This window comes from Lates calcarifer, linkage group LG4, assembly GCF_001640805.2.
Source record: "Lates calcarifer isolate ASB-BC8 linkage group LG4, TLL_Latcal_v3, whole genome shotgun sequence".
Classification (NCBI taxonomy): Eukaryota; Metazoa; Chordata; class Actinopteri; family Centropomidae; genus Lates; species Lates calcarifer.
In genome coordinates this window covers 4,532,255-4,555,367 of record NC_066836.1, presented here as the reverse complement: position 1 = coordinate 4,555,367, position 23,113 = coordinate 4,532,255, and the positions used below count along the sequence as shown (strand labels likewise).

At 42.7% G+C, this 23,113-nt stretch overlaps 3 protein-coding genes across 11 annotated transcripts in view; all 3 read left to right on the top strand.

Annotated features, from left to right (window-relative positions):
• LOC108884326 (supervillin) overlaps nt 1–7,663 on the top strand; it is a 42,465-nt gene extending 34,802 nt beyond the window's left edge. For 8 of the 9 annotated variants that reach the window (XM_018678175.2, XM_051069810.1, XM_051069808.1 and 5 more), the window contains 13 exons: nt 46–191; nt 976–1,151; nt 1,327–1,474; nt 1,648–1,927; nt 2,242–2,393; nt 2,755–2,860; nt 3,200–3,407; nt 3,502–3,635; nt 3,794–3,949; nt 4,087–4,230; nt 4,333–4,454; nt 4,554–4,709; nt 6,749–7,663. In XM_018678175.2, the coding sequence (XP_018533691.1) occupies nt 46–191; nt 976–1,151; nt 1,327–1,474; nt 1,648–1,927; nt 2,242–2,393; nt 2,755–2,860; nt 3,200–3,407; nt 3,502–3,635; nt 3,794–3,949; nt 4,087–4,230; nt 4,333–4,454; nt 4,554–4,709; nt 6,749–6,835 (2,015 nt within the window). In that variant the 3' untranslated portion in view covers nt 6,836–7,663. Of the gene's footprint in view, nt 1–45; nt 192–975; nt 1,152–1,326; nt 1,475–1,647; nt 1,928–2,241; nt 2,394–2,754; nt 2,861–3,199; nt 3,408–3,501; nt 3,636–3,793; nt 3,950–4,086; nt 4,231–4,332; nt 4,455–4,553; nt 4,710–5,032; nt 5,055–6,748 lie in introns of all 9 variants that reach the window. The other variant, XM_051069812.1, reaches the window with a different exon arrangement.
• Nucleotides 7,664–10,162: 2,499 nt separating this feature from the next.
• Nucleotides 10,163–13,565, top strand: LOC108884331 (acyl-coenzyme A thioesterase 1). The gene is made up of 4 exons (XM_018678181.2): nt 10,163–10,313; nt 11,230–11,744; nt 11,967–12,154; nt 12,691–13,565. The coding sequence occupies exons 2-4, from the start codon at nt 11,282–11,284 to the stop codon at nt 13,297–13,299; spliced, it is 1,260 nt and encodes a 419-aa protein (XP_018533697.1). The 5' UTR covers nt 10,163–10,313; nt 11,230–11,281; the 3' UTR covers nt 13,300–13,565.
• Nucleotides 13,566–14,171: 606 nt separating this feature from the next.
• LOC127142350 (acyl-coenzyme A thioesterase 6) lies at nt 14,172–17,133 on the top strand. Its single transcript, XM_051069815.1, has 3 exons — nt 14,172–14,628; nt 15,332–15,519; nt 16,057–17,133. Exons 1-3 carry the CDS (start codon nt 14,172–14,174, stop codon nt 16,678–16,680), a joined length of 1,269 nt encoding a protein of 422 aa, XP_050925772.1. The 3' UTR covers nt 16,681–17,133.
• The last annotated feature ends 5,980 nt before the right edge of the window (nt 17,134–23,113 follow it).

Genomic DNA, 23,113 nt, shown 5'->3' with positions numbered 1-23,113 from the left:
ACCATTTCAAACATTTGACTTAATATATTTCCAATTGTGCCATAGCTGCGGGTCCCCCAGAGGAGGACGAGCAGTTTGAGAATGCCATCGTGGAAACTAACTGTATCTTCAGACTGCTGGACGACAAGCTGGTTCCTGATGATGATGAGTGGGGGAAGGTCCCTCACAGCTCCCTGCTGGCATCCAAAGAGGTCAGTGGAACGTCACGTTTGTCCATAAAAACATCTTTACATCCTTTTCATTCTTGGTCTCATATCTGAGCAGAAAAGATGTTGCTGTAATTCTTTTGAGTCTGGTTGCCTGGTGCCAGAACAGTGGGTTTTTTTTTGTCTGCACTGTTCAGCTTTTCTTTTAGTCGCACCTTGACTGGTGAGAGGAGAAACCGCTTTCTCTATTTCTGCCTTTCTGTATCCCCACTAGACCAGAATACAGTGCAGCAACTTGCCATTGTATTAAATTTGATTTGATCATTCAGATGGTATTATTCACTTAGAGAGTATTATATAACACAATGTAATGGTGGACTTTTTCTCTAAGGCGCCAACCTCTGAATATTAAAATATTTCAGGGTTCTTCAGAGGAGCTCTGTGCTTCAAGCTGGTTTTAATTTGTTGCTTAGCAACAGCAGGTGCTGCAACGAGATCCTCCTACATCCATCTGTGCTCTGCTTCTGCTGAAATTACATGGGTTCAGGACACAGGGGCTAAGACCAGGGAGAGACACTGAACGGTGTCTAGAATATTGTGAATTAGTTTAATGTAATTTGCTTTTAGTTCATGTTTTTCAGGTTATATTTTGTCTTTTTATATATATACAGTGTGTATATGGTACAGTGTGTAGTATAGATGGGTCTTGCTGTAAAAACTGGAAGAAATCTGTGTATAAATTTATATTGTCCACATGCAGCTTGTGTGATAAAACAGCTGTACAATGTTAGTTAACTGGACATTGTTTCCCTTTGTCTGTGTGCTGCAGGTGTTGGTGTTTGACTTTGGCAGTGAGGTGTATGTGTGGCACGGTAAGGAGGTGACCCTGGCCCAGAGGAAGGTGGCCTTCCAGCTCGCCAAACACCTCTGGAACGGGACCTTTGACTACACCTGCTGTGACATCAACCCGCTGGACCCTGGAGGCTGCAACACACTCATACCCAGGTGAGAATACACACACACACATGCTTTTTGCATGCACAATAATTCACTTCCCTTATAACCTTAACTGTAAACCAAGTGTCCGTGCTGTCCAAAAATATCCTCTCTCCACTGCTCTCTGATTTAGCATAGACCGGAATAAAACTCCTTTTCCCCTGTGTCTGCATTTTCCCCGCAGAAAGGGCCAGGGCCGTCCTGATTGGGCGATATTTGGCCGGCTGACAGAGCACAACGAGACAATCTTATTTAAGGAGAAGTTCGTGGACTGGACCGAAGCAACACCGCCAACACCAAAGGAAGGCGGCGAGCTCGTGCCTGAGCAGAAGGTGCTTGTTTTAGGAGGATAATTACATTAATTACACAGGTCACACACATCAGAGGCTCTTCATTTAGAGCTCATAGAGAAGCATGAACACATCAAAGTGCTTCATATCATCCATTCCCTCTCAGTCTTTACTTTTATCATAAATCCTGTCTGTGATCTGACTCTTACTCTCAGGAGGCCCCGGGGCGAGAGTGCCGGCCTTACGACGCCACCCTGATGCTGCCCGTCCTCCAGTCGTCCATTTCCACCATCTTGGAGGGCGTAAACGTGGGCCGCGGTTACGGCCCCGTGGAGACCGAGGACCACATGAGGACTCAGGAGATCAGCACGGTGTCGGTGGACGTCTGGCACATCCTGGAGTTCGACTACAGCCGCCTCCCACGCCAGAGCATCGGCCAGTTCCACGAGGGAGACGCCTACGTGGTCAAGTGGAAGTACATGGTCAGCACTTCAGGTGAGTCACTGTGTGTTTACGCTCTAACACATCTGTTTGATTTTGTGAAAGAAATTCAAGGTTACTCTTATTTCTGCAACAGCATCAGTTTTTTTATGATCAGTTTGAGAGCAAGAGAGTCTACTGGTGTCAAAACAACAGATAGATTTTTCTAGAAATTAAAAGAAAAAAATATTTTTAAAAGCCTCTAGGTTTCTACAGTTCATACAGGGAGATAAAATGAGGCTTTGTTGCAATAGGAGCATTCATTTTTTAGCAGAATTGATATTTCAGAGCAGTTTGTTGAGTCTTCATTTTGCCTGTGTGTGTCCCAGTTGGTCGTAGGCAGAACCCCGAGGCGAGGAGTACTGGACCGGGGAAAGAGAAATGCTGCTATTTCTTCTGGCAGGGCCGACACTCCACCGTCAGCGAGAAGGGAACGTCAGCGCTGATGACGGTGGAGCTGGACGAGGAGAGAGGGGCACAGGTACAACAGACAAGGCTTCTCACCAGTCTGTGGGCAGAAGAAAAAATAAACACAGATCTATAAGAAAGTAAAGTGCGACAAAAAAATTAGAAATGTTATACCCATAAATAATGGTTTTCTCATGCCAACATCCAAACAGCATCAGTATTATCTACCATGACGTGGTCACTTATTTTTAATGTCAACACTGATTTTGAAGGATCATGTTAATGAATGATATTCAGATGTTTCCTGATGTTGGTTTCTTGCAGTAGGTTCTCCAGATTCCTGTCAGTCTGTGACTGTAACTGCATAAAATAGTGATGTGTTTGCATTAGCGTCATGTCTCATAACCGGTGTGGTGCATGTCTGTGTGTTACAGGTTCAGGTGCAGCAGGGGAAGGAGCCTCCATGTTTCCTACAGTGCTTCAACGGAGGCATGATCATCCACGCTGGCAAAAGGGAGGAGGAGGAGGAGAACACTCAGAGTAATTCTTTTAACTCTTTTCCTGCAAGTTATTTATGCTTCACCATTTCAGAGTTCCAAGCAAGGAGACAGGGCCAAAGGGTTTTTGGCAGCAGTTAAACACTGAAAGTCATTATGGAACTACAGCTAAGACTGAAGCTATTATCAATATTAAACAGTGACCTTTGATTCAGACATACAGTGGCTGCACTTTGAGAAATATGAAGTAATAAATATTACCTTTAGAGTGTGATAAAGATCTGAGCTGTGCAAAACTTACAGTAAAGCTAAAACTGACAGTAAAAGATCACTATTATTAAGTGGCGTCTTAATAAAAATGTCCTGTTTCACCTGTGTTCAGGTGAGTGGCGTCTGTACTGTGTGCGGGGCGAGGTGCCGGTGGAGGGCCACCTGCTGGAGGTGGCGTGCCACTGCAGCAGCCTGCGCTCCAGAGCCTCCATGATCCTGCTCAACATCAACAAGGCCATCATCTACCTGTGGCACGGCTGCAAGACGCAGCTGCACACTCGCAGCGTGGGAAACACGGCCGCACACAAGATCAAAGAACAGTGAGTTTTATAAGGCAGTGGGGTATCATGGGAGTTTTACTCGGCATTAAACATGGACATGGTTTGAATTCTTTTCCCCTCGTGTTCCTCTCAGGTGTCCTCTGGAAGCAGGTCTCCACAGCAGCAGTAAGGTGACCATCCATGAGTGTGATGAGGGAGTGGAGCCTCCGGGCTTCTGGGAGGCTCTGGGCAGGAAGGACAGGAAGGCTTACGACTGCATGCTGCAAGGTACAGGAAACTCTGTACTCAGTGTTTCATTCAGACATAAACCCTCCCCTCAGACACAGCTAGTGCTACAGTAGGTGCTACAGTGTCATGTGAATGTTGACTAAACTTGGAGGAATGATTTATGTCGTTAAATGCTGGTTTCCCATTTTTCTTTTCAGATCCCGGTAAATTCAATTTCACTCCGCGCCTCTTCCAGCTGAGCAGCACATCTGGAGAATTTGTGGCGACAGAGTTCTTCCACCTGTCCAGAGCTCCAGACCTGGTCAGCTCGCTGCCTTTCCTGCAGGAAGACTTGTACAACGCACCTCAGCCTGGTGAGGCGTGTGTTTTTATCTCACTCTGAGTCATGCTGGCACATTTAAAAACTAATCTACAGATATACGTTCACACAGGCTGTGTACACACTGTAGTGAAAGAGTAAAAGATATTTCTCCCTCCTATCGTCATCCAGCGTTGTTCCTGGTGGATAACTTCCATGAGGTTTACCTGTGGCAGGGCTGGTGGCCTCAGGACAGTGAGAGCACCGGCTCAGCTCGTATCCGCTGGGATGCAGACAGGAAATGTGCAATGGAGACTGTGTTGCAGTACTGCAAAGGTAAGGAAAGAGGAGTGTACTGCACAGTCCCTAATTTTAATGCAAGTTTTAGTCATGTGAGTAGGTCTTTTTTTTCCTCATTGTGCTGATTTTCTCCTTCAGAGAAGAATGAGAAGAAGCCTCAGAAGTCGTATCTGATCCACGCCGGTCTGGAGCCTCTCACCTTCACCAACATGTTTCCCAGCTGGGAGCACAGAGAGGACGTGGCTGAGATCACAGAGAGGGTCAGAGACTCACCCTAACCTGAACCACCAACCACCAACCTTTTCACACCTGCTGTTGTTATGAAGGACTTTACGCAGTATGTTCTCCTCTGGCTGCAGGAGGCGGAGGTGTGTAACCAGATCATCCTGGTGGAGGACGTGTTGGCCCGGCTCTGTCAGAACACCTTCCCTCTGGCTCAGCTGCAGGCCCGGCCGCTCCCCGAGGGAGTCGACCCACTCCGCCTGGAGATCTACCTGTCTGACCAGGACTTTGAGGTCAGTGAACCTGACAGATAACCACTGCACAGAGCTGGATAACTTTATTTTAAGTGTGTTGTTTGTATTGTTGGAGGCACGGTGTCTTTTTCTTGATCAGACTTGAAGGACATTTTTGTCCTTTTAGTAGTGATTTTATTACGTTATAAAAAAATGAATCATTAAACAACACAAGCTTCAGTTAATCACTAAAAAATAAGTTCTGCTCTGTTTGAATTGATCAGAGTTGATGTATAAAATAGTTAAAAGGTGGATTTTCCCTCTCAATCTTTACACCTCATTCATATTATCCATGCTAACTCCATCTAACTCTCACTTTTCAGACCAAGTTGTAGGTGGATTCAGGTAAGAAGAGCCACTCGTGTGTGATTCATCAGCACCAGCGACCTGTTCTTCTTTCGAGCACGTCAGCACTGTGTTTCTCCTTCTTCCTGTGTGGATTTGAAAACTCTGATTCACTCCTGTGTCACTCCCGTCTCTGAAGTGTGGTGCTGGTTGAGGAGGAGGGTTTTTTGCGCTTGGCTGCACAGTTACATCCTGATTACTCTGCCAGACATTACAGTCAGTCAGGTCCTTTATATCAGCTGCAGTCAGAGAGTTTAGCTTCTTCACAGTAGATAACAAATATAGAAAAAGACACATGACCCAAACTTACAATCCATTTCTGCAAGGAAAGTAAACTAGATGAAATATTAGAAATTATAAGAATAGATACAAGATAACAAAATTTTAAAAATAAAAGTATGTCTTTTCATATTAATTGATCTGTCATTAAATTAATTGGCAGCTATTTTGATAATCAATAAATAATTTTAGTCATTTATCAAGCAAACACAGAGATTCTCTAACTGCTGTTTGGACAAACAGTAACTTTTTAAGATGTCAGTTTGGACTCAGAGGTTAGACAAACCAGATTTTTTACTATTTTCTCATATTTATAAACAAAACAAATAAGTGATTCATCAAGAAACTAATTGGTAGGTTAATCAATAATAAAATAATCATTACTTGCAGCCCTAGAAAGTCAAAGAGTTATCCTTATGTCATAATTTTCAATTACAGAAAAATAAATTTTCATTTTCTTTTTTTTTTTTTTCTTGGCAGGATTGAGCCTCCATACAACCCTAGGTGATAACACTAGGTTCAACTGTTTTTAACACACTTCCTTAACATGAAACAACTGAGATTGTAAATGAGGTCTTTAAAGACTTATGTCAAATTCATACCGATGCGATAATTGAGATGTTTAATTGCTCGACACCTTCACCTACACCACCTTCCTGTGTCCACACTTTTCTGCTGCTGCTACTCTTCATACACACACACACACACACACACACACACACACACACACACACACACACACACACCCTCTACCTGAGACTCTTTTTCTAAATGCACTTGTGATTCACCGTCGGCTACAACCCCAGTCTGACTCACTCTGTCTATGGAGCACAGCACGGAGGCATGAAAACACTGAAACAACTAAACTCTCCTTATATGGCACAAGAGGTTTACTGAGGTTTACTCCACAGAGCTCTAAATATGATGACGATACGCTCTGATGTCACCCACTTTTAGACCAATCAGCAAGTGTATTATTACAGAAACCGCAAATTAACAGCTGGAAACATCAAAAATATATACTAGAGAAGTTCAAATGCACAAAATAACTCATTTTCTCATAAAAACAATCAAAATTTAATTTAATATATATGTATATCTGATAAATCTTCCCTTTAGTTTGCCATTTGAAACCATGTTTTAAACAGAAAATTCTAACTGGGAAGATTTATTGTAATTTAGAGGCTAAAAAAATAACCTGATGTTGAATTTTTTGGCATTTGGTCTTTTTTTTTTGTAACCATAAACACCAATACTTCCCCCACAGGAAGCTGTGTTTGAGCTCCTGCCAAAACTCAAACACTAAGACTTTCCTTTAAAACAGTATGTTTAAACTTCACCCAGGAGCCTGTGGACGTCTCTGTGTCATTTACTTTTTGATTAACGAGCTGTCTGTTTGTCGTCTTCTGTTACAGAAAGCTTTAGAAATGTCGAGAGAGGAATACGAACGTCTGCCAGGGTGGAAGCAAGTGAATTTAAAGAAGGCCAAAGGACTGTTTTAACAAAGTTTTTAAACTGAAGATGGTGTGTGAAGTGGACACAGGGTGGACGGTTGAGACGGAGATAACAGGAAATGTCACATGAACGACGCTGGGGGGATGGAAATCCACGGCGTCCTGAAGAGAGGGAACCTGAATCTGAAGAAAACCTACATGAATGATGAGACTGGAGATGCACTCACCTTGCTTATAGTCATGTTTTACTTCTCGACTTTGTCTTTACATAACAAAATCAAACTCAAGTGGTTTAACTGAAAATTAAAAAACACCTTGCTTTGGTTCATACAGTACGTGGTGTGTATTTGGAGTCTCCTCCAAGCACTAAAAAGTCACCGCTCATGGACTTTGTGAAAGAAAAACACTAGGACGCTTGGTGTCAGAGTGCCATGCTGTGGTTGTGTATGTATGTGCGTGCGATTGTATATAATGTTTGTAAGTGCGTGTAATGTTTATTTCTGTAAATGTGTGTGTAGATGCGTTTGTGACTTTGTATCTATGTAAAAAAAAAAAAGAATCCTGTCACGTCAGATGTTGTGAGGAAAGTTGTCTCTTTTTTTTTTCCTGTCTGGATGCTGTCAGGCCACGTAGGGAACTCATGTTGCTCGACTGTGTTAAACTGCTGAAGTGACTCCTGATAGCAGAGAGAAGAGCTGTAATTTAAAAACGGTTTGACTTTAAATGAGAGGAGAAACAGCAGCGTGAGGAATCTGAATGTATAGTGCCTTGCTTTTTGTGTACAGTTTATATACAGAAATTCTAGTCTGCATTTTTAAAGACTTTCTTTGTGATATAAGACATAGTGAATTAAATCACAATAATGCTCAAATCAAACCAGGACTCTGTGTTTTCTGTGTCTCTTGCCACACACATTAAAAACACTGTATCTTAAAATAAAGTATTAGAAAACAGACACTCAGGTAAAGTACAAGTACTTAAAACAGCTACTGTACTTTGTTATAAATGTACTTTGTTACTTTCCACCACTGACTTGTGGTTTTATGGTTTGAACAGGATCACTAGGACATCTCAATGCCACAGAGAGTGTGCTTCCAACTTTAAGGCAACGGTTTGGGAAAGCCCCTTCCCTCTTTCATTGTGATAATATGCCCCGTACACGGGGGCAGGTCCATAAAGAAACGTTGTGTGTGTAACTTTAACCCCCGTCCAACACCTGCAAAGCCAGGCCTAAAAACCACAGCTCACTGATGAGCGGTAATTCCAGCTGAGTGGAGCAAATCCCTGCAGCTGGGGTCTCAGTAATCACATGTGGGTGTGACGTTTGGATGTCTGGATACATTGTTCCCGTGTCCACATATTTTTGGACACGTAATCACAGACAGACAATGGCTCCCCGAGCACAGACAGGCCACCCAACCCCTCCTACATAGAGGGAAGACACCACAGATACAGTTGTTTTGCATCTCTTCGTGTTTGTTTTGTATCTCTTTTTCTCTCTTAGTGCTCATTCTGAATCTCCTCTCAGTCATTTTGCATCACTTTATGGTCATTTGATTGACTGGCTACAACAAAAAACATTTACAATCATTTCAAACAGAGGTTCTGGTACAGGGACCTGCTGACTCTTAGGGACTCTCCCAAGAGCCTGGTGTTATTCACCATGGCCACTAGATGGTGATAAACTTATTCAGATTGTTTGTTTTCCAGGCTGTTGTAGATAGACACACTTGCACTCAAATGCCATGTGCAACTTTTTTTTTTTTTTTTTTTTTTTTTTTTTTTTTTTTTTTTACAGAGAACATCCAGTAAAGACAGAGGAGAGACAGGCTTAAAGAAGCACAGTAATATCTGCAGCACTGTTGTGAGCACATGAGAAAAAACTTTTTGAGAGGACCGACACTGACCGAAGACAAAATGAAAACTGCATCTGGCTTTGGTTTCAGAAGTGGAGACCGTGCAGAAAGATAGAAATAAAATAATGTTGAGTGTGTAAATCACATACATTTAAAATGTCATGAAATACGCAACAGATTTAAACTCAGCACCAGAGACAACCACAGCCGAGGAAACTGAGGACCTGAGTCCAGCAGCTTATATAACTGAGGAGCAGCCATCACAGGTGTCAGCAATCACACTGATTAGCTTCTCACTAATCTCCTGAAGGTGTGTGTGTGTGTGTGTGTGTGCATGCCTCAATTATCAACCGTACTGAGGAGACATCAACCTGTTCATTCACCTCCCATGTAGAGATAAAAGGCTTAAAACTTGGTTTAGGGTTGAGTTCAGCCTCAGGTGATTAATCCAAATGAATACAATGTCCCAAAACTGATTTTTTAAGTGTGTGTGTGTTTATATTTGTGTATGGATGTGCATTTCTTTCCCATGTTTACAGGAAAGTATTTCTCTTTCTCTTTCTTCCTCTGCTCCTCTACCCCTCCACCTGCAGTGATCAGATACCTGTCACAAATACACCGATCAGATCAATACACAGCATTAAAACCACTGACAGGTGAAGAGAATAACATTGATTATTTCATTACAATACAATGTTCTGCTGAGGAAACATGGGTTCTTCATTCATCTGGATGTTACGTTGACATGTACCATGGGTGGCACATCCACCCATGGCAACAACACTCCCCAATGTCAGGGGCCTCCCCCTGCAGGATAATGCTCCAACCACACCATAAAAACTCCCCAGATTCCAGTCTGATCCAGCATCTGTGGGACCTCCCTAATATCATGTAGGTCCCCCTCATGCTCCCAACAACAGCTCTGACCCATCAGGGCATGGACACAGGCCCTGGACCTCAGGTGGTCTGTTGGTGGGGGGTCCTGTGGTGTCTGGCACTGAGACATTGGCAGTGGATTGTTTGGGGCCTGTGGGTTGTGTCCTGCTGGAAGAGGCCCCTCCCATTAGGGAGTGCCTAAAACCTAAACAGCAATGTTTAGGTGGGTGGTACATGTCAAATTACCGTCTAGATGAAAACTAGCATCAGCAGAACATTACATTGTAACGAGATGATCAATATTATTCACCTCACCTGTCAATGGTTTTAATGTTGTGGCTGATCGGTGTAAGGTTTTGAGATTTGTGAGCGCCCTCTGCCGGTCAGAGTTTACAATCACACACACTGAGCTTCATTCACAATCACCAGCTGCTGTTTGCAACAGTGTTTGCACCAGATTTATCTCATCTTTTCTGATAATGTTACATTATAACGAAGAAGTGTTTGCTGTGGTGTACGCGCACATTTATTCACATTAATATCAGTGTTGACGTGCACTAATCGGGAACGCGCCTTCGGGTCCGTGATTCCGGATATTTGAACAGACTTGACTTCGGTCTCGGTGAGTTCACGCACTTTGTTTTGATGACGACAGAGAAAACTTAGATCGATCGAAACTTAGATAGATTCTTGTTTTAATCGAGCGAGATTAAAACAAGAACTCAAAGAGAAAAGAAACACTGCGACCGAACTCCAACAACAACAACAACGTCTCAGCGACTTCACCTCGAAAGGTTCCCCTCCATTCAAAACTCTGTTTAACTATCATGCATTTTCTGTAGTGAAGAACTGCACACATCATATAAATTAGATTCATAACGCTTGACCAGTCTCAGTATCCAGGCTAATGTTCGGCATGTCTCAAACTCACCAGAAACTACTGATCATAATCACAACAAGAGGAGTCGTCGTACTCACTGACCCTGCAGAATCTGAGGGGGATTCGAGGAATCTGCAAAAGCAGAATCTGAGGGGTTTTCTGAATCCACTAAATGTTTTTTTTAACTCGTACATATAAAGTAATGTCATAGCTATTGTAATAAACGATGAACCCCGCTGCATTAAGATGTAGTCACAAACTTTAAACGCTTATTTTCCGTTGTTGACCTCTCACCTCATTCTCATCCGGTTAGTCTGTTTCTGCCTTAGTTCAGATTTTATGAAGTGTCATTTTGTGGATCAACTGAATGCCGGATTTACCCAAAGGAAGAAAAAAAAAACACAGCTGGTGTGAGAGTGTTGTCTTTACGTCTTCCAGGAACATAGAGGAGCAGTTTCAACACTGAGAGATGACTTTTTCCAGTTTTGTAGCTTATGTGTCACATGCTTGCATTCAGCCACATCATGAAGGTTATGATGTTCAGGTTTTATTGAAACTGTTCTACAGAAGTGTATGATCATTTTGGAGGGTATAGTCTGTGGTACTCTCTAACTATTGCATTACTCAGAGGCCGTTACATAGCCTACCCTCATACTTGATTATATTCTTAAATCAGCCAAAATGTGAGGTCTTTTCACAGCAGACCACTGTATTTATCAGCTTATGTTGCTATTTTAAATCTTTCTGTTTCGATCTCGTAGTGATAGTGTTGTTGCTCTGCTTTGTCACACTGCCCAGAAAGTGTAACTGTCCTGTTTGCTTTGTTACAGTCACAGAACAAAGTCTGAAGCTGTGCAGAGAGGGTCTTTACTCTCAGAGGAGATGTCCTCCCAGGTCAGACTGAGGCTGCTGCCGAGCGCCAGGTGTTTGTTCGATGAGCCCGTTCAGGTGAAGGTGGCTGGGCTGAGGTCGAGGCAGGTGGTCACCATGAGAGCCAGGTCGATGGACGAGAGAGGGGAGGCGTTCAGCTCCTCGGCCACCTACAGGGCTGATGGGAGCGGGGAGATCGACCTGGACAGAGACCCCTCACTCAGAGGGAGCTACGTCGGGGTTGAACCCATGGGCCTGCTGTGGTCGCTGAAGGCGGACTCCTTACACAAATACTTTTACAAGAACAAAGCGCTGAGCCCGCATGTGGTGAAGTTCTCTGTGCATGAGGAGGAGGACGCAGAGGAGGGCAGGATGCTGGCAGAGGCGACCAATGAGAGGGTTCTGATTGGAGAGGGGGTCAGCCGGCGTCGCATCAAAGAAGGGAATTTTCAAGGAGTCCTGTTTACTCCCCCAGGTTAGTGAGTCTGCTGTCCCAGTAAGTCCTGACAGTGTGAGACCATGCACAGTACAAGGCCCCTGGAACCAGCTGAGGTAAATGGACCATGGCCATCATGAAAGTTAACTTCTGTAACAGTTATAAAGCTGTGGTTATATCTGTGGCTGTCCAGGTTATGTAAGATCTAGGACTTAATATGACCTGTTATTGACATTTACTTGTATGTGTCTGGTGTTCCAGGTGAGGGTCCGTTCCCTGCTGTGTTGGATCTGTGCACCTTTATGTCTGAGAAAAGAGCCTGTCTCTTGGCCAACAAAGGGTTTGTAGTCCTGGCTGTAGCGGTGTACATCGACAAGCCTGACAACAACAAAGAGATGTACCTGGACCACTTTGAAGAGGCAGTGGATTTCTTACGACGACAGCCTAAGGTAACCTAACAGATTGGGTTTTTCTGGTTGTTGTTTGACTCTCTATGGTCAGACACAATAAATTAATAATATGATTAATGACACAAATAACCTGACCAATCAAGGCAGTGGTATTCCAGCAACTCCCGCGCTCTGCTCTGTAAAATTGCTGTTTTTGTCAGTGGAGTCTTGTTGTGATATACAGCAATGTTTCTGATTAAACAAAAAGGATCTAACTCGCTGTTGCAGTTGCCAGGTGCACTGTCCTTGTTACTGTACTGATTCCAAAAACTGTTGTCCCTATCAATCATTTACACTGAAACACTGGAAAATAAGGCCTGGGTTCAAAAATACTGGTTATCCTTTAAATTATATGATAACACATTTCTACTGCCTTGTCATATATGCAAAAGGTCATACTGCTTTCATGATAGTGTTATGTTAAATGCATGTTTTTATCCAGTTTTATCATACAATTTATCTTTATATTGGCAATAGAGTTCGATTGAGTACCAGTTTTAGTTTTTGTGTTGTAATGTGTATGTTGTTCTTCCCAGGTGGGCAGCAAAGGAGTTGGTGTAGTATCTCGATCAAAGGGAGCAGACATCGCGCTCTCACTTGCTTCTTTTGTGTCAGGTGTTGAGGCCACAGTGTGGATTAACGGCTGCAGCGCCAATGTGGCCGTTCCTCTCTTCTATAAGAACCGGCAGATCCTCTCACCATTACTGTTTGACTTCAGCAAGGTCATTCCCACTGAATCAGGTGCCAGTAATATAAGGTATGGTATGCACAATCCTCTGGCAGAGGAGAACAGGGGCAGCCTGGTTCCCATTGAACAAGCCAAGGGACGTTTCCTGTTTGTGGCCTCAGATGACGACCTCAACTGGGACAGCAAGGGTTACATGGAGGAGATGGTGGAGAGATTGAAGCATCATGGGAAGAAAAATTTTGATTGTGTGAGTTACCCTAGAGCTGGACACTTACTGGAGCCGCCTTATGGACCCTACTGCCCCTCTGCTTTACATGGGCTCCTTAGCTTTCCGGTTGTGTGGGGGGGTGAGCCCAAGGTCCATGCAGAAGCTGAAGTCCACCTGTGGAAGAAGATCCAGGAGTTCTTCAGAACTCACCTGAGCTGTGATGCTGCACAGACTAAAGCCAAGTTATAGACTCAAATAAGATGAAAGGAAAGATTTAGGAACAAGTAACAACATTAGAGCATGATGGCTGCATTTAATCAAAGATAACTGCTCTATTAATGACAGCATGGCTGTATGATGAGGATGATGATGGTTTAATGTTCTGTATTGAATGGAACAATTTGATATTTGACTGATGTTTGATTATATCATGTATTGGCAGGCTTATCATTTAAAAGGGAAAATAATGACAGGATGTATGTACTGTAGTTCAAAATAAACTGAAAAAATGGGAAAAAAAAAGTGTCCTCTCTGTTTGCTGGGAGTGCTTTTTTGTGTGCTACATACACCCCTCAGGCCCATATCCTCACAAAATACTATTCTAAAACATTGGCCTGTTTTGACCTCTGACCCAGCATTAGCACAGTAATTCAGGGATCCTCTCCTTGTCTGTTAAAGAAGCCCTAAGTTACGCAGCAAGCTTGTGCAGGCAAACATTATAGCAGATCGAAAACAGACTCTTTTAGCCCCTTTAAAAGATGGGGATTACCCATGTGCCCAGTGCCACAATACAACAGGTAACTGGCACTATTTTCTGGTCTTTCATAGACAGTCTGAAAACCCTCTCAAACCACTTACAGTAAGATGATGCTGAGAGCAGTTAAGCAAAGTAAATCAGTGTCTCAATAAAACACTGGGCCACAGTGACCTGACAGAACAGTTACAGTGCAACTTCTAAGTCTCTCTTAAAAAGTTTGCTTTTTGTCATGCTGAAAATTAACCATTTTCCATTAACTATTAAAAAGTTAAGTAACCAATTAGACTTTGAGAAATCAATATCAACCTCCTGTGTTTATGGTTCAGCTTGACTTTGAAAGAATTGATCTTTAGTGTCAGAGGAGATGTCCTCCCAGGTCAGACTGAGGCTGCTGCCGAGCGCCAGGTGTTTGTTCGATGAGCCCGTTCAGGTGAAGGTGGCCGGGTTGAGGTCGAGGCAGGTGGTCACCATGAGAGCCAGGTCAACGGATGAGAAGGGAGTGACGTTCAGCTCCTCGGCCACCTACAGGGCTGATGGGAGCGGGGAGATCGACCTGGACAGAGACCCCTCACTCAGAGGGAGCTACGTCGGGGTTGAACCCATGGGTCTGCTGTGGTCGCTGAAGGCGGACTCCTTACACAAAATGTTTCAAAAAAGTAATTCACTAAACCCCCATGTGGTGAAGTTCTCTGTGCATGAGGAGGAGGAGGAGGGCAGGATGCTGGCAGAGGCGATCAATGAGAGGTTTCTGATGGGGGATGGAGTCAGTCGGTGCCCTGTCAAAGAGGGGAACCTTCGTGGAGTCCTGTTTACTCCCCCAGGTTAGTGGCTCTCTGCTTTCTGTCTTTATCATAGTTGAAGTAGTGAGGTCAGGTCAATTATATTAATGACCAATATCACAAATCCCAAATTTGCCCCAAAAACTCCCTGAAAGTAGTTGCCATGAAATTACTTTCAGACATCCCAGTCCCCCTAATTGAAATAACTCTGGTGAATCTTTAATTTTTTATCAAGCACCATCATCGGCTTAAAATTACTATAAGTCCAGTTCTTTGGTTTATGACTAACCATCTGCAAATCTAACGATATTCTTATAAACCACAAATGTACAATGTGTCTAAGGCTAATTAGCAAATATTAGCATGCCAACAACCTAAACTACGATGGTGAGCATGAAAAAAGGTTGGAGGAAGGAAATGATTTTAGATGTGTGTTTAATTTTTCCCAAAAGTTTATAAAGTAAAGCTTATATTCAGCTTAACCTCATGGCCATTGACCTCAATATTGGCTAATCTTTGTTTGGTAAATTATTAAGTCACTAAGTAACATTTATTAATTCATTCATTATCTATACCACTTATCTGTTAAGTGTCACAGGGGCTAAGAAACATTAATTTAGAATTAATTATAATTATGTTGAGCTGGCTAAATCAAAAATGTAAACAGTAGCTGTGTATGAAAAAAAATAAGGATGCACTATTCAAACTATACTAATGATGTGAACTTATATTTCCCATGTTCCAGGAGATGGTCCGTTTCCTGCTGTGTTGGATCTGTGCTCCTTTCCGTGTGAGAAAAGAGCCTCTCTGTTGGCCAACAGAGGGTTTATGGTTCTGACAGTAGCTGTGTTCAATGATAAGCTCGCCAACATTAAAGAGTTACATCTCGACCATTTTGAAGAGGCAGTTGATTTCCTAAAACAACATCCTAAGGTAAAGTTGGACCTCAGGTGCTTTTGGTTGAGTAACAGGCAGTGATGTGTCCTGCTGCTCCTGCTCCAATGGTTCCCTTTAATTTTAGTTTGTTCCTGGTTGTTTGTATATTGCATCGAACAGAATGCAAAACACAACAGAACTAAAAGGATTAATCAATGATCAACAGAAAATTAATCAGCATCTATTTTGATAATGTATTGTCTCATCTGGTGTTAGACTGACTATCTTTGGGTTTTAGAGAATTAGTCAGGGCTTTAGGAGAGTTACATTCATTTTTTCACTTATGTCACATTTTGAAGGTCAAAAGATCAGTTAATGGATCAAGAAAATAATTGGCAGATTAATCAGAATGAGGCTCATCCTGAAATATGCAAATGAATGTCCTTAGTTTATTTCAGGACAGTTAACAGGACAGTAGACCGTGGTCAGACTATTCACTGGTGTGATTTCAGCAGCTCCAGTGAGGATTTGACATGTGCCGTTGATTTTCTGTCTAGTCAGTATTTCACCTCTATTTCTTTCTTCTCTTCTCAGGTGGGCAGCAAAGGAGTTGGTGTAGTATCTCGATCAAAGGGAGCAGACATCGCGCTCTCACTTGCTTCTTTTGTGTCAGGTGTTGAGGCCACAGTGTGGATTAACGGCTGCAGCGCCAATGCAGCCGTTCCTCTCTTCTATAAGAACCGGCAGATCCTCTCACCATTACTGTTTGACTCCAGCAAAATAATTCTCACTGAATCAGGTGCCAGCATAATAAAGTATGGCGTGAGCAATCCTCTGGCAGAGGAGAACAGGGGCAGCCTGGTTCCCATTGAACAAACCAGGGGATGTTTCCTCTTTGTGGCTGGAGATGACGACCTCAACTGGGACAGCAAGGGTTACATGGAGGAGATGGTGGAGAGATTGAAGCGTCATGGGAAGAAAAATGTTCAGAGTGTGAGTTACCCTAGAGCGGGACATCAACTAGAGCCACCTTATGGGCCCTACTACCCCTCCAGCTTTCATGGGGTTATGGGTAGACCAGTCATGTGGGGGGGTGAGCCCAGGTCCCACGTAGCAGCTGAAGTCCATATGTGGAAGAAGATCCAGGAGTTCTTCAGAACTCACCTGAGCTGTGATGCTGCACAGACTAAAGCCAAGTTACAGACTCAAATAAGATGAAAGGAAAGATTTAGGAACAAGTAACAACATTAGAGCATGATGGCTGCATTTAATCAAAGATAACTGCTGTATTAATGACAGCATTTGAGATTGCTGGTTACATACCTCATGTATTGTAAGGTTTTTACCAATCAAAACACAGTGTTACGCTGTGCATGTGTAAATGGGCATTTGTGGTGTCTCCTCATGGTGTGGGATCAGTGATTTCAGGCTCAGGTGTACCATGACAGATTAGGGATTGGAATTATGAGTTTGTTTAACTCAGCATTCAGCATGCTGCTAAATTAACTGTAGATAATCATGTTTTATGGTTTAATGTTCTGTACTGAATGGAACAATTTGATATTTGACTGATGTTTGATTATATCATGTATTGGCAGGCTTATCATTTAAAAGGGAAAATAATGACAGGATGTATGTACTGTAGTTCAAAATAAACTGAAAAAATGGGAAAAAAAAAGTGTCCTCTCTGTTTGCTGGGAGTGCTTTTTTGTGTGCTACATACACCCCTCAGGCCCATATCCTCACAAAATACTATTCTAAAACATTGGCCTGTTTTGACCTCTGACCCAGCATTAGCACAGTAATTCAGGGATCCTCTCCTTGTCTGTTAAAGAAGCCCTAAGTTACGCAGCAAGCTTGTGCAGGCAAACATTATAGCAGATCGAAAACAGACTCTTTTAGCCCCTTTAAAAGATGGGGATTACCCATGTGCCCAGTGCCACAATACAACAGGTAACTGGCACTATTTTCTGGTCTTTCATAGACAGTCTGAAAACCCTCTCAAACCACTTACAGTAAGATGATGCTGAGAGCAGTTAAGCAAAGTAAATCAGTGTCTCAATAAAACACTGGGCCACAGTGACCTGACAGAACAGTTACAGTGCAACTTCTAAGTCTCTCTTAAAAAGTTTGCTTTTTGTCATGCTGAAAATTAACCATTTTCCATTAAAAAGTTAAGTAACCAATTAGACTTTGAGAAATCAGTATCAACCTCCTGTGTTTATGGTTCAGCTTGACTTTGAAAGAATTGATCTTTAGTGTCAGAGGAGATGTCCTCCCAGGTCAGACTGAGGCTGCTGCCGAGCGCCAGGTGTTTGTTCGACGAGCCCGTTCAGGTCAAGGTGGCCGTTCTGAGGTCGAGGCAGGTGGTCACCATGAGAGCCAGGTCATCTCGACCATTTTGAAGAGGCAGTTGATTTCCTAAAACAACATCCTAAGGTAAAGTTGGACCTCAGTTGCTTTTGGTTGAGTAACAGGCAGTGATGTGTCCTGCTGCTCCTGCTCCAATGGTTCCCTTTAATTTTAGTTTGTTCCTGGTTGTTTTTATATTGCATCGAACAGAATACAATCAAAGATAACTGCTGGGATCAGTGATCAATGTATCATGACAACATTGTTCATTCTTTCTTTTACTTTTTTTTTTTTTTTAGTTCTGTGCTTTTACACTGAAGTCCAGAGGTCCATACACAGTCTCATTACTGCCTCTGGAATTCAACCTACATCCATGACCTGGTACTTTTATCTGGTATCTATATACACATACTACACGTCAGGAAGCATTTCATACTTAATTAAAATTTCCACAGTCAGCTGGACTGTCATTTGAAATAAATTATTTTTGTAAAAGAAAACGTGCCGATCAGGTACGTTGAGACTTTTATTGTGAAGCAGCCACCCTCGTCTCGGACGTGCACAGAAGTCCGTACAGTATCTCTGCACTTCCTGTCACTGGACCATTTTAACTTTACACGGAGCTGAAGTAAACGAGCCGTGTAGACGAAGAGGTGCGCCACTGTTTGGACGAACATCGAGCGGGTAAGAGACGTTTTTGCTTTTCAGTCCGTTTCTGCTTCTGCTATGGAAATAATACTGCACGTAAGCAATGGCCTAGAAGGGAAACAGTTCACGCTGACGATCAGTAAACCTAAAGTACAAAGTTATAGGTGTTGACTAGAGCCGTCAAAGCTGTCAACTAATCGACGCAAATGCCAAACAGTAGATTTGAATCCGTTCAGTCCAACTTTTAGCTCTTCCTTGATAGTGTTGGAATATAGAATACTAACAACAGCAACAATAGTTGTATTGTGAAAAGCAACAGACACAGAGCGGTGCAATGTAAACACCAAGGATCCTGAGATTACAGATGAGGTAGTAATGAGGAAATAACTAAAGTTTTGTGAGGTAGAAGTATAACGGAGCATACACTGGAAAGTAAAGTACAAGTACCTCAAAACTGCACTTAAATACAGGACTTGAGCAAATGTTTGTTACTTTCCACCATTGGAGGAAAAACTAAGTGCATCCCATGATTCAGTAGCTTGTAGAACCACCTTTAGCAGCAATAACTTCGTAATCGTTTTCTGTATGAGTTCATCAGTCGCTCACATTGTTGAGGAATTTTGGCCCATTCCTCTTTACAACGTTGCTTCTGTTTATCTTTGTTTGTGGGCATAAATGCACAGCTCTCTTAAGGTCATTGGGATCATTGTCCTGTAGAATGACCCAAGCTCAGCCAAGCTTTAGCTGTCGGACAGTTGGCCTCACTCTAGAATACTTTGGTGTACATAGGGGTTCATGGTCGACTTATTATGGCCAAACATCTCCACCTTGGTCTCATCCGTCCGAAGGATGTTGTTCCAGACGTCTTGAGGATTGTTCAGCTGCAACTTTACAAACCTAAGTCGTGCTGCCATGTTCTTTTTAGAGAGAAGAGGCTTTCTCAACCCTTGACAACCCTTCCAAACAAGCCATACTTGTTGAGTCTTTTTCTAATCGTACTGTCATGAACTTTACCATGTAACATTGGCATAGTGTTAACACACACCTGAATACTCCAGACCAGCAAAATGCCAAAATGTCTGCTTTTATAGAGGTGGTCACACTTGCTGATGATCAGTTAATCAAGGGCGTTTGATCAGCAGCACCTGGCTGCTACTTACCCTCTTGATTCCTATGGAAGCAGTAAGGATGTACTTAATTTTTCACACACTGGTTCTGCATTTTGGCCTAGTTAATGTAAAATAAATAATGTCCTTGTGAAATATATCATGTGTTGTTGTTCATCTGAGGTTGTATTTATCTCATTTTAAGACCAGATGAATTTTTTTATGTCCTGATACATAAAACCATGGACAGACACTATATACACATGTCCCTCTCAGTATATGTACAGAGCTGTGGACTGGTTGGTAGTTTGATGCTCAGGGTACAGATCAGTGCCTAATTTTGTTATGAACTGATCTTTCCTTTCAAAGGAGATGTCCTCCCAGGTCAGACTGAGGCTGCTGCCGAGCGCCAGGTGTTTGTTCGATGAGCCCGTTCAGGTGAAGGTGGCCGGGCTGAGGTCGAGGCAGGTGGTCACCATGAGAGCCAGGTCAATGGACGAGAAGGGAGTGACGTTCAGCTCCTCGGCCACCTACAGGGCTGATGGGAGCGGGGAGATCGACCTGGACAGAGACCCCTCACTCAGAGGGAGCTACGTCGGGGTTGAACCCATGGGTCTGCTGTGGTCGCTGAAGGCGGACTCCTTACACAAAAGGTTTCAAAAAACTAAGTCACTAAACCCCCATGTGGTGAAGTTCTCTGTGCACGAGGGGGAGGGGGAGGAGGGCAGGATGCTGGCAGAGGCGATCAATGAGAGGGTTCTGATTGGAGAGGGGGTCAGCCGGTGCCCTGTCAAAGAGGGCAACCTTCGTGGAGTCCTGTTTACTCCCCCAGGTTGGTCTATGTCTCTGTCATGCTTTAAATCACTCACTTAGTAAAGTTAAAGGATAACAATGACATTATTTTTTGATAGTTTTTCAAGCAAATTGCAAACTGGTTGAAAAACTATGTCACTAAACCCCCATGTGGTAAAGGAGGAGGAGGAGGAGGGGGAGGAGGAGGGCAGGACACTGGTTGAATAAAACAAGCAATCTGATTATATGTACTTGGGCTGTGGGAAATTATAACAGGCATTTTTCGCTATTATTTTTATTGACAAAAATGTGGCACAGTGAAATCATGTAATTTGTGTTCCCATCCTTCCTCTGGTCCAGGAGAAGGTCCGTTCCCTGCTGTGTTGGATCTGTACACCTTTGGTGGAGGTTTATCTGAGAAAAGAGCCGCCCTGCTGGCAAGCCGAGGATTTGTGGTTCTGACTTTAGCTCTGTACGGCCACGACGACATGCCCAGGAACATCAAAGAAGTTCATCTGGATTATTTTGAGGAAGCGATAGAGTTGTTAAAAAAACAAGACAAGGTGAGCGCTGTAAGAAAAAATATTGCCAGTAGATTTCTTTGTTTGTGTCCCGCGGTGCTATGTAAGTTAGACCAGTGAGCCCCTCTGCTCAGCCAATTCCTGCAGTTTAAAAAAAACCCAGCAAAGTTGCATTTGTTTTTATTTCCACAGGTGGGCTGCAAAAGAGTTGGTGTAACATCCCTCTCTAAAAGTGGAGATCTTGCACTTTCAATAGCCTCTTACCTGCCAGATGTCGAGGCCACGGTGTGGATCAATGGCTGCAGTGCTAACACACTTTTACCCCTCTACTATAAGAAAAGCCAGATCCTCCCACCATTACCGTTTGACATTAGCAAGGTCATTCCCACTGAATCAGGTGCCAGTAATATAAGGTATGGTATGCACAATCCTCTGGCAGAGGAGTACAGGGGCAGCCTGGTTCCCATTGAACAAGCCAAGGGACGTTTCCTGTTTGTGGCTTCAGAGGACGACCTCAACTGGGACAGCAAGGGTTACATGGAGGAGATGGTGGAGAGACTGAAGCGTCATGGGAAGAAAAACTATGAGAGTGTGTGTTACCCTGGAGCAGGACATTACTTAGAGCCACCTTATGGACCCTACTGCCCCTCCAGCTTTCATGGGGTTGTGGGTAGACCAGTCATGTGGGGGGGTGAGCCCAGGTCCCACGCAGCAGCTGAAGTCCATATGTGGAAGAAGATTCAGGAGTTCTTCAGAACTCACCTGAGCTGTGATGCTGCACAGACTAAAGCCAAGTTATAGACTCAAATCAGAGAATAGAAAAGACTCAGGAACAGATGAATCCAGACATGGATAATTATATAGGATAGCTTAATGTTTTTTGATGAACAATGTAATTGCTGAACTGGCGCAGGGTTATTACATTTAAAAGAGAAAATGGTAGCATATCTTTAGTTCACTAATAGGAACAAGCAGCACAGAGATGATTGCAGCAGTAAATGCAATTACTTTTCATCATTTTATATCTAATTTCAGTGCACTTGAACAAAATTGTCCTGTCATTCACATTTGTGTTGGCTTTGTTAAAAGTATTATTTATAACCTTTTTTAGTTCAAAAGCACTTGCTTTAAAGCATTCAAAGAATTTAGCTTCTCTAGTGGAGAGGCTATAAAGGCTCTGAACAAGCTGTGTGTGACGGTAGTCTCAAAATGCAATGTGAGTGCTCTCAGTTTCTTCACATGTCATAGTGAATTAAGCAATTATCTGACCTCTTGAGGATTAGACCCAGTTCTGCCCTCAGAAAACATAGATGTGGATTGACGTTTTGACTCAAGTGCAGCTTTGTGTTGTATTTGTTCCATTTCAGATTAACTCTCACAAAAAAACTGCAGCTGTTTGACTGACTGCAGGTAGAAAGTCAATCCCTCTTCTTCATCTCTGTTAGTGTCTGGAAGTGTATGTGTGTGTTTATTTAACTGGATTAGAGCTGCAACTAACAATTATTTTCATTTAATAGGTCTATGTAGTATCTTTTTTTTCAATTAATCATTTAGTATTCTGTATAAAGTCAGAAAATTTGCATCTCAGGTCCTATTTTCAAACAACTTGGCTATCTCTGACAAAGAGTCCAAAAACAAAAGATATTTCAGCATTATGTTTTTTTTTAAACATAATGCTTTTTTGTCAGTAAATGAATCAACTTATCATTGCAGCTCTAAACTGGATACTGTTGAATACCTAATGGACAATAGAACAAACTCTAATGTATTTAAATAGAGATGTTTTTTTTTTTTTTTTGCTGCTGTGTGTTAGTGATGTGAAATTAATGGTAATATTTCCACTGTTTTGTTGTGAGATGTTTTATTAAAAAATATCTTTACTCTGTGTCTGCTGCTTTGAGTGTGGGTCAGTTGTCCCTCTGACCACTAGATGGCGGTATAAGCCTCTACACGTAGTGTATTTCAGTAACACTGACAGTATCACTTCTGTCCTCAGCACTGCACTAAGTGTTCAAAAGGAACAGTTCACTGTCTGCCATCATTTTTATTTCATTTTGAACACTATATGAGAAAAATCTATTCATAAAATGGCCAGACTACATGTTTACTTTTTCTTTAGTGTTTTGACTCACATGACATCTCCCACAGAGCAGCACTGACTTCTTCCTGGTTCATTTTATCACAATATAAATACTGATTACTACACGGTAGATACTTTCTACCGCCCATCCA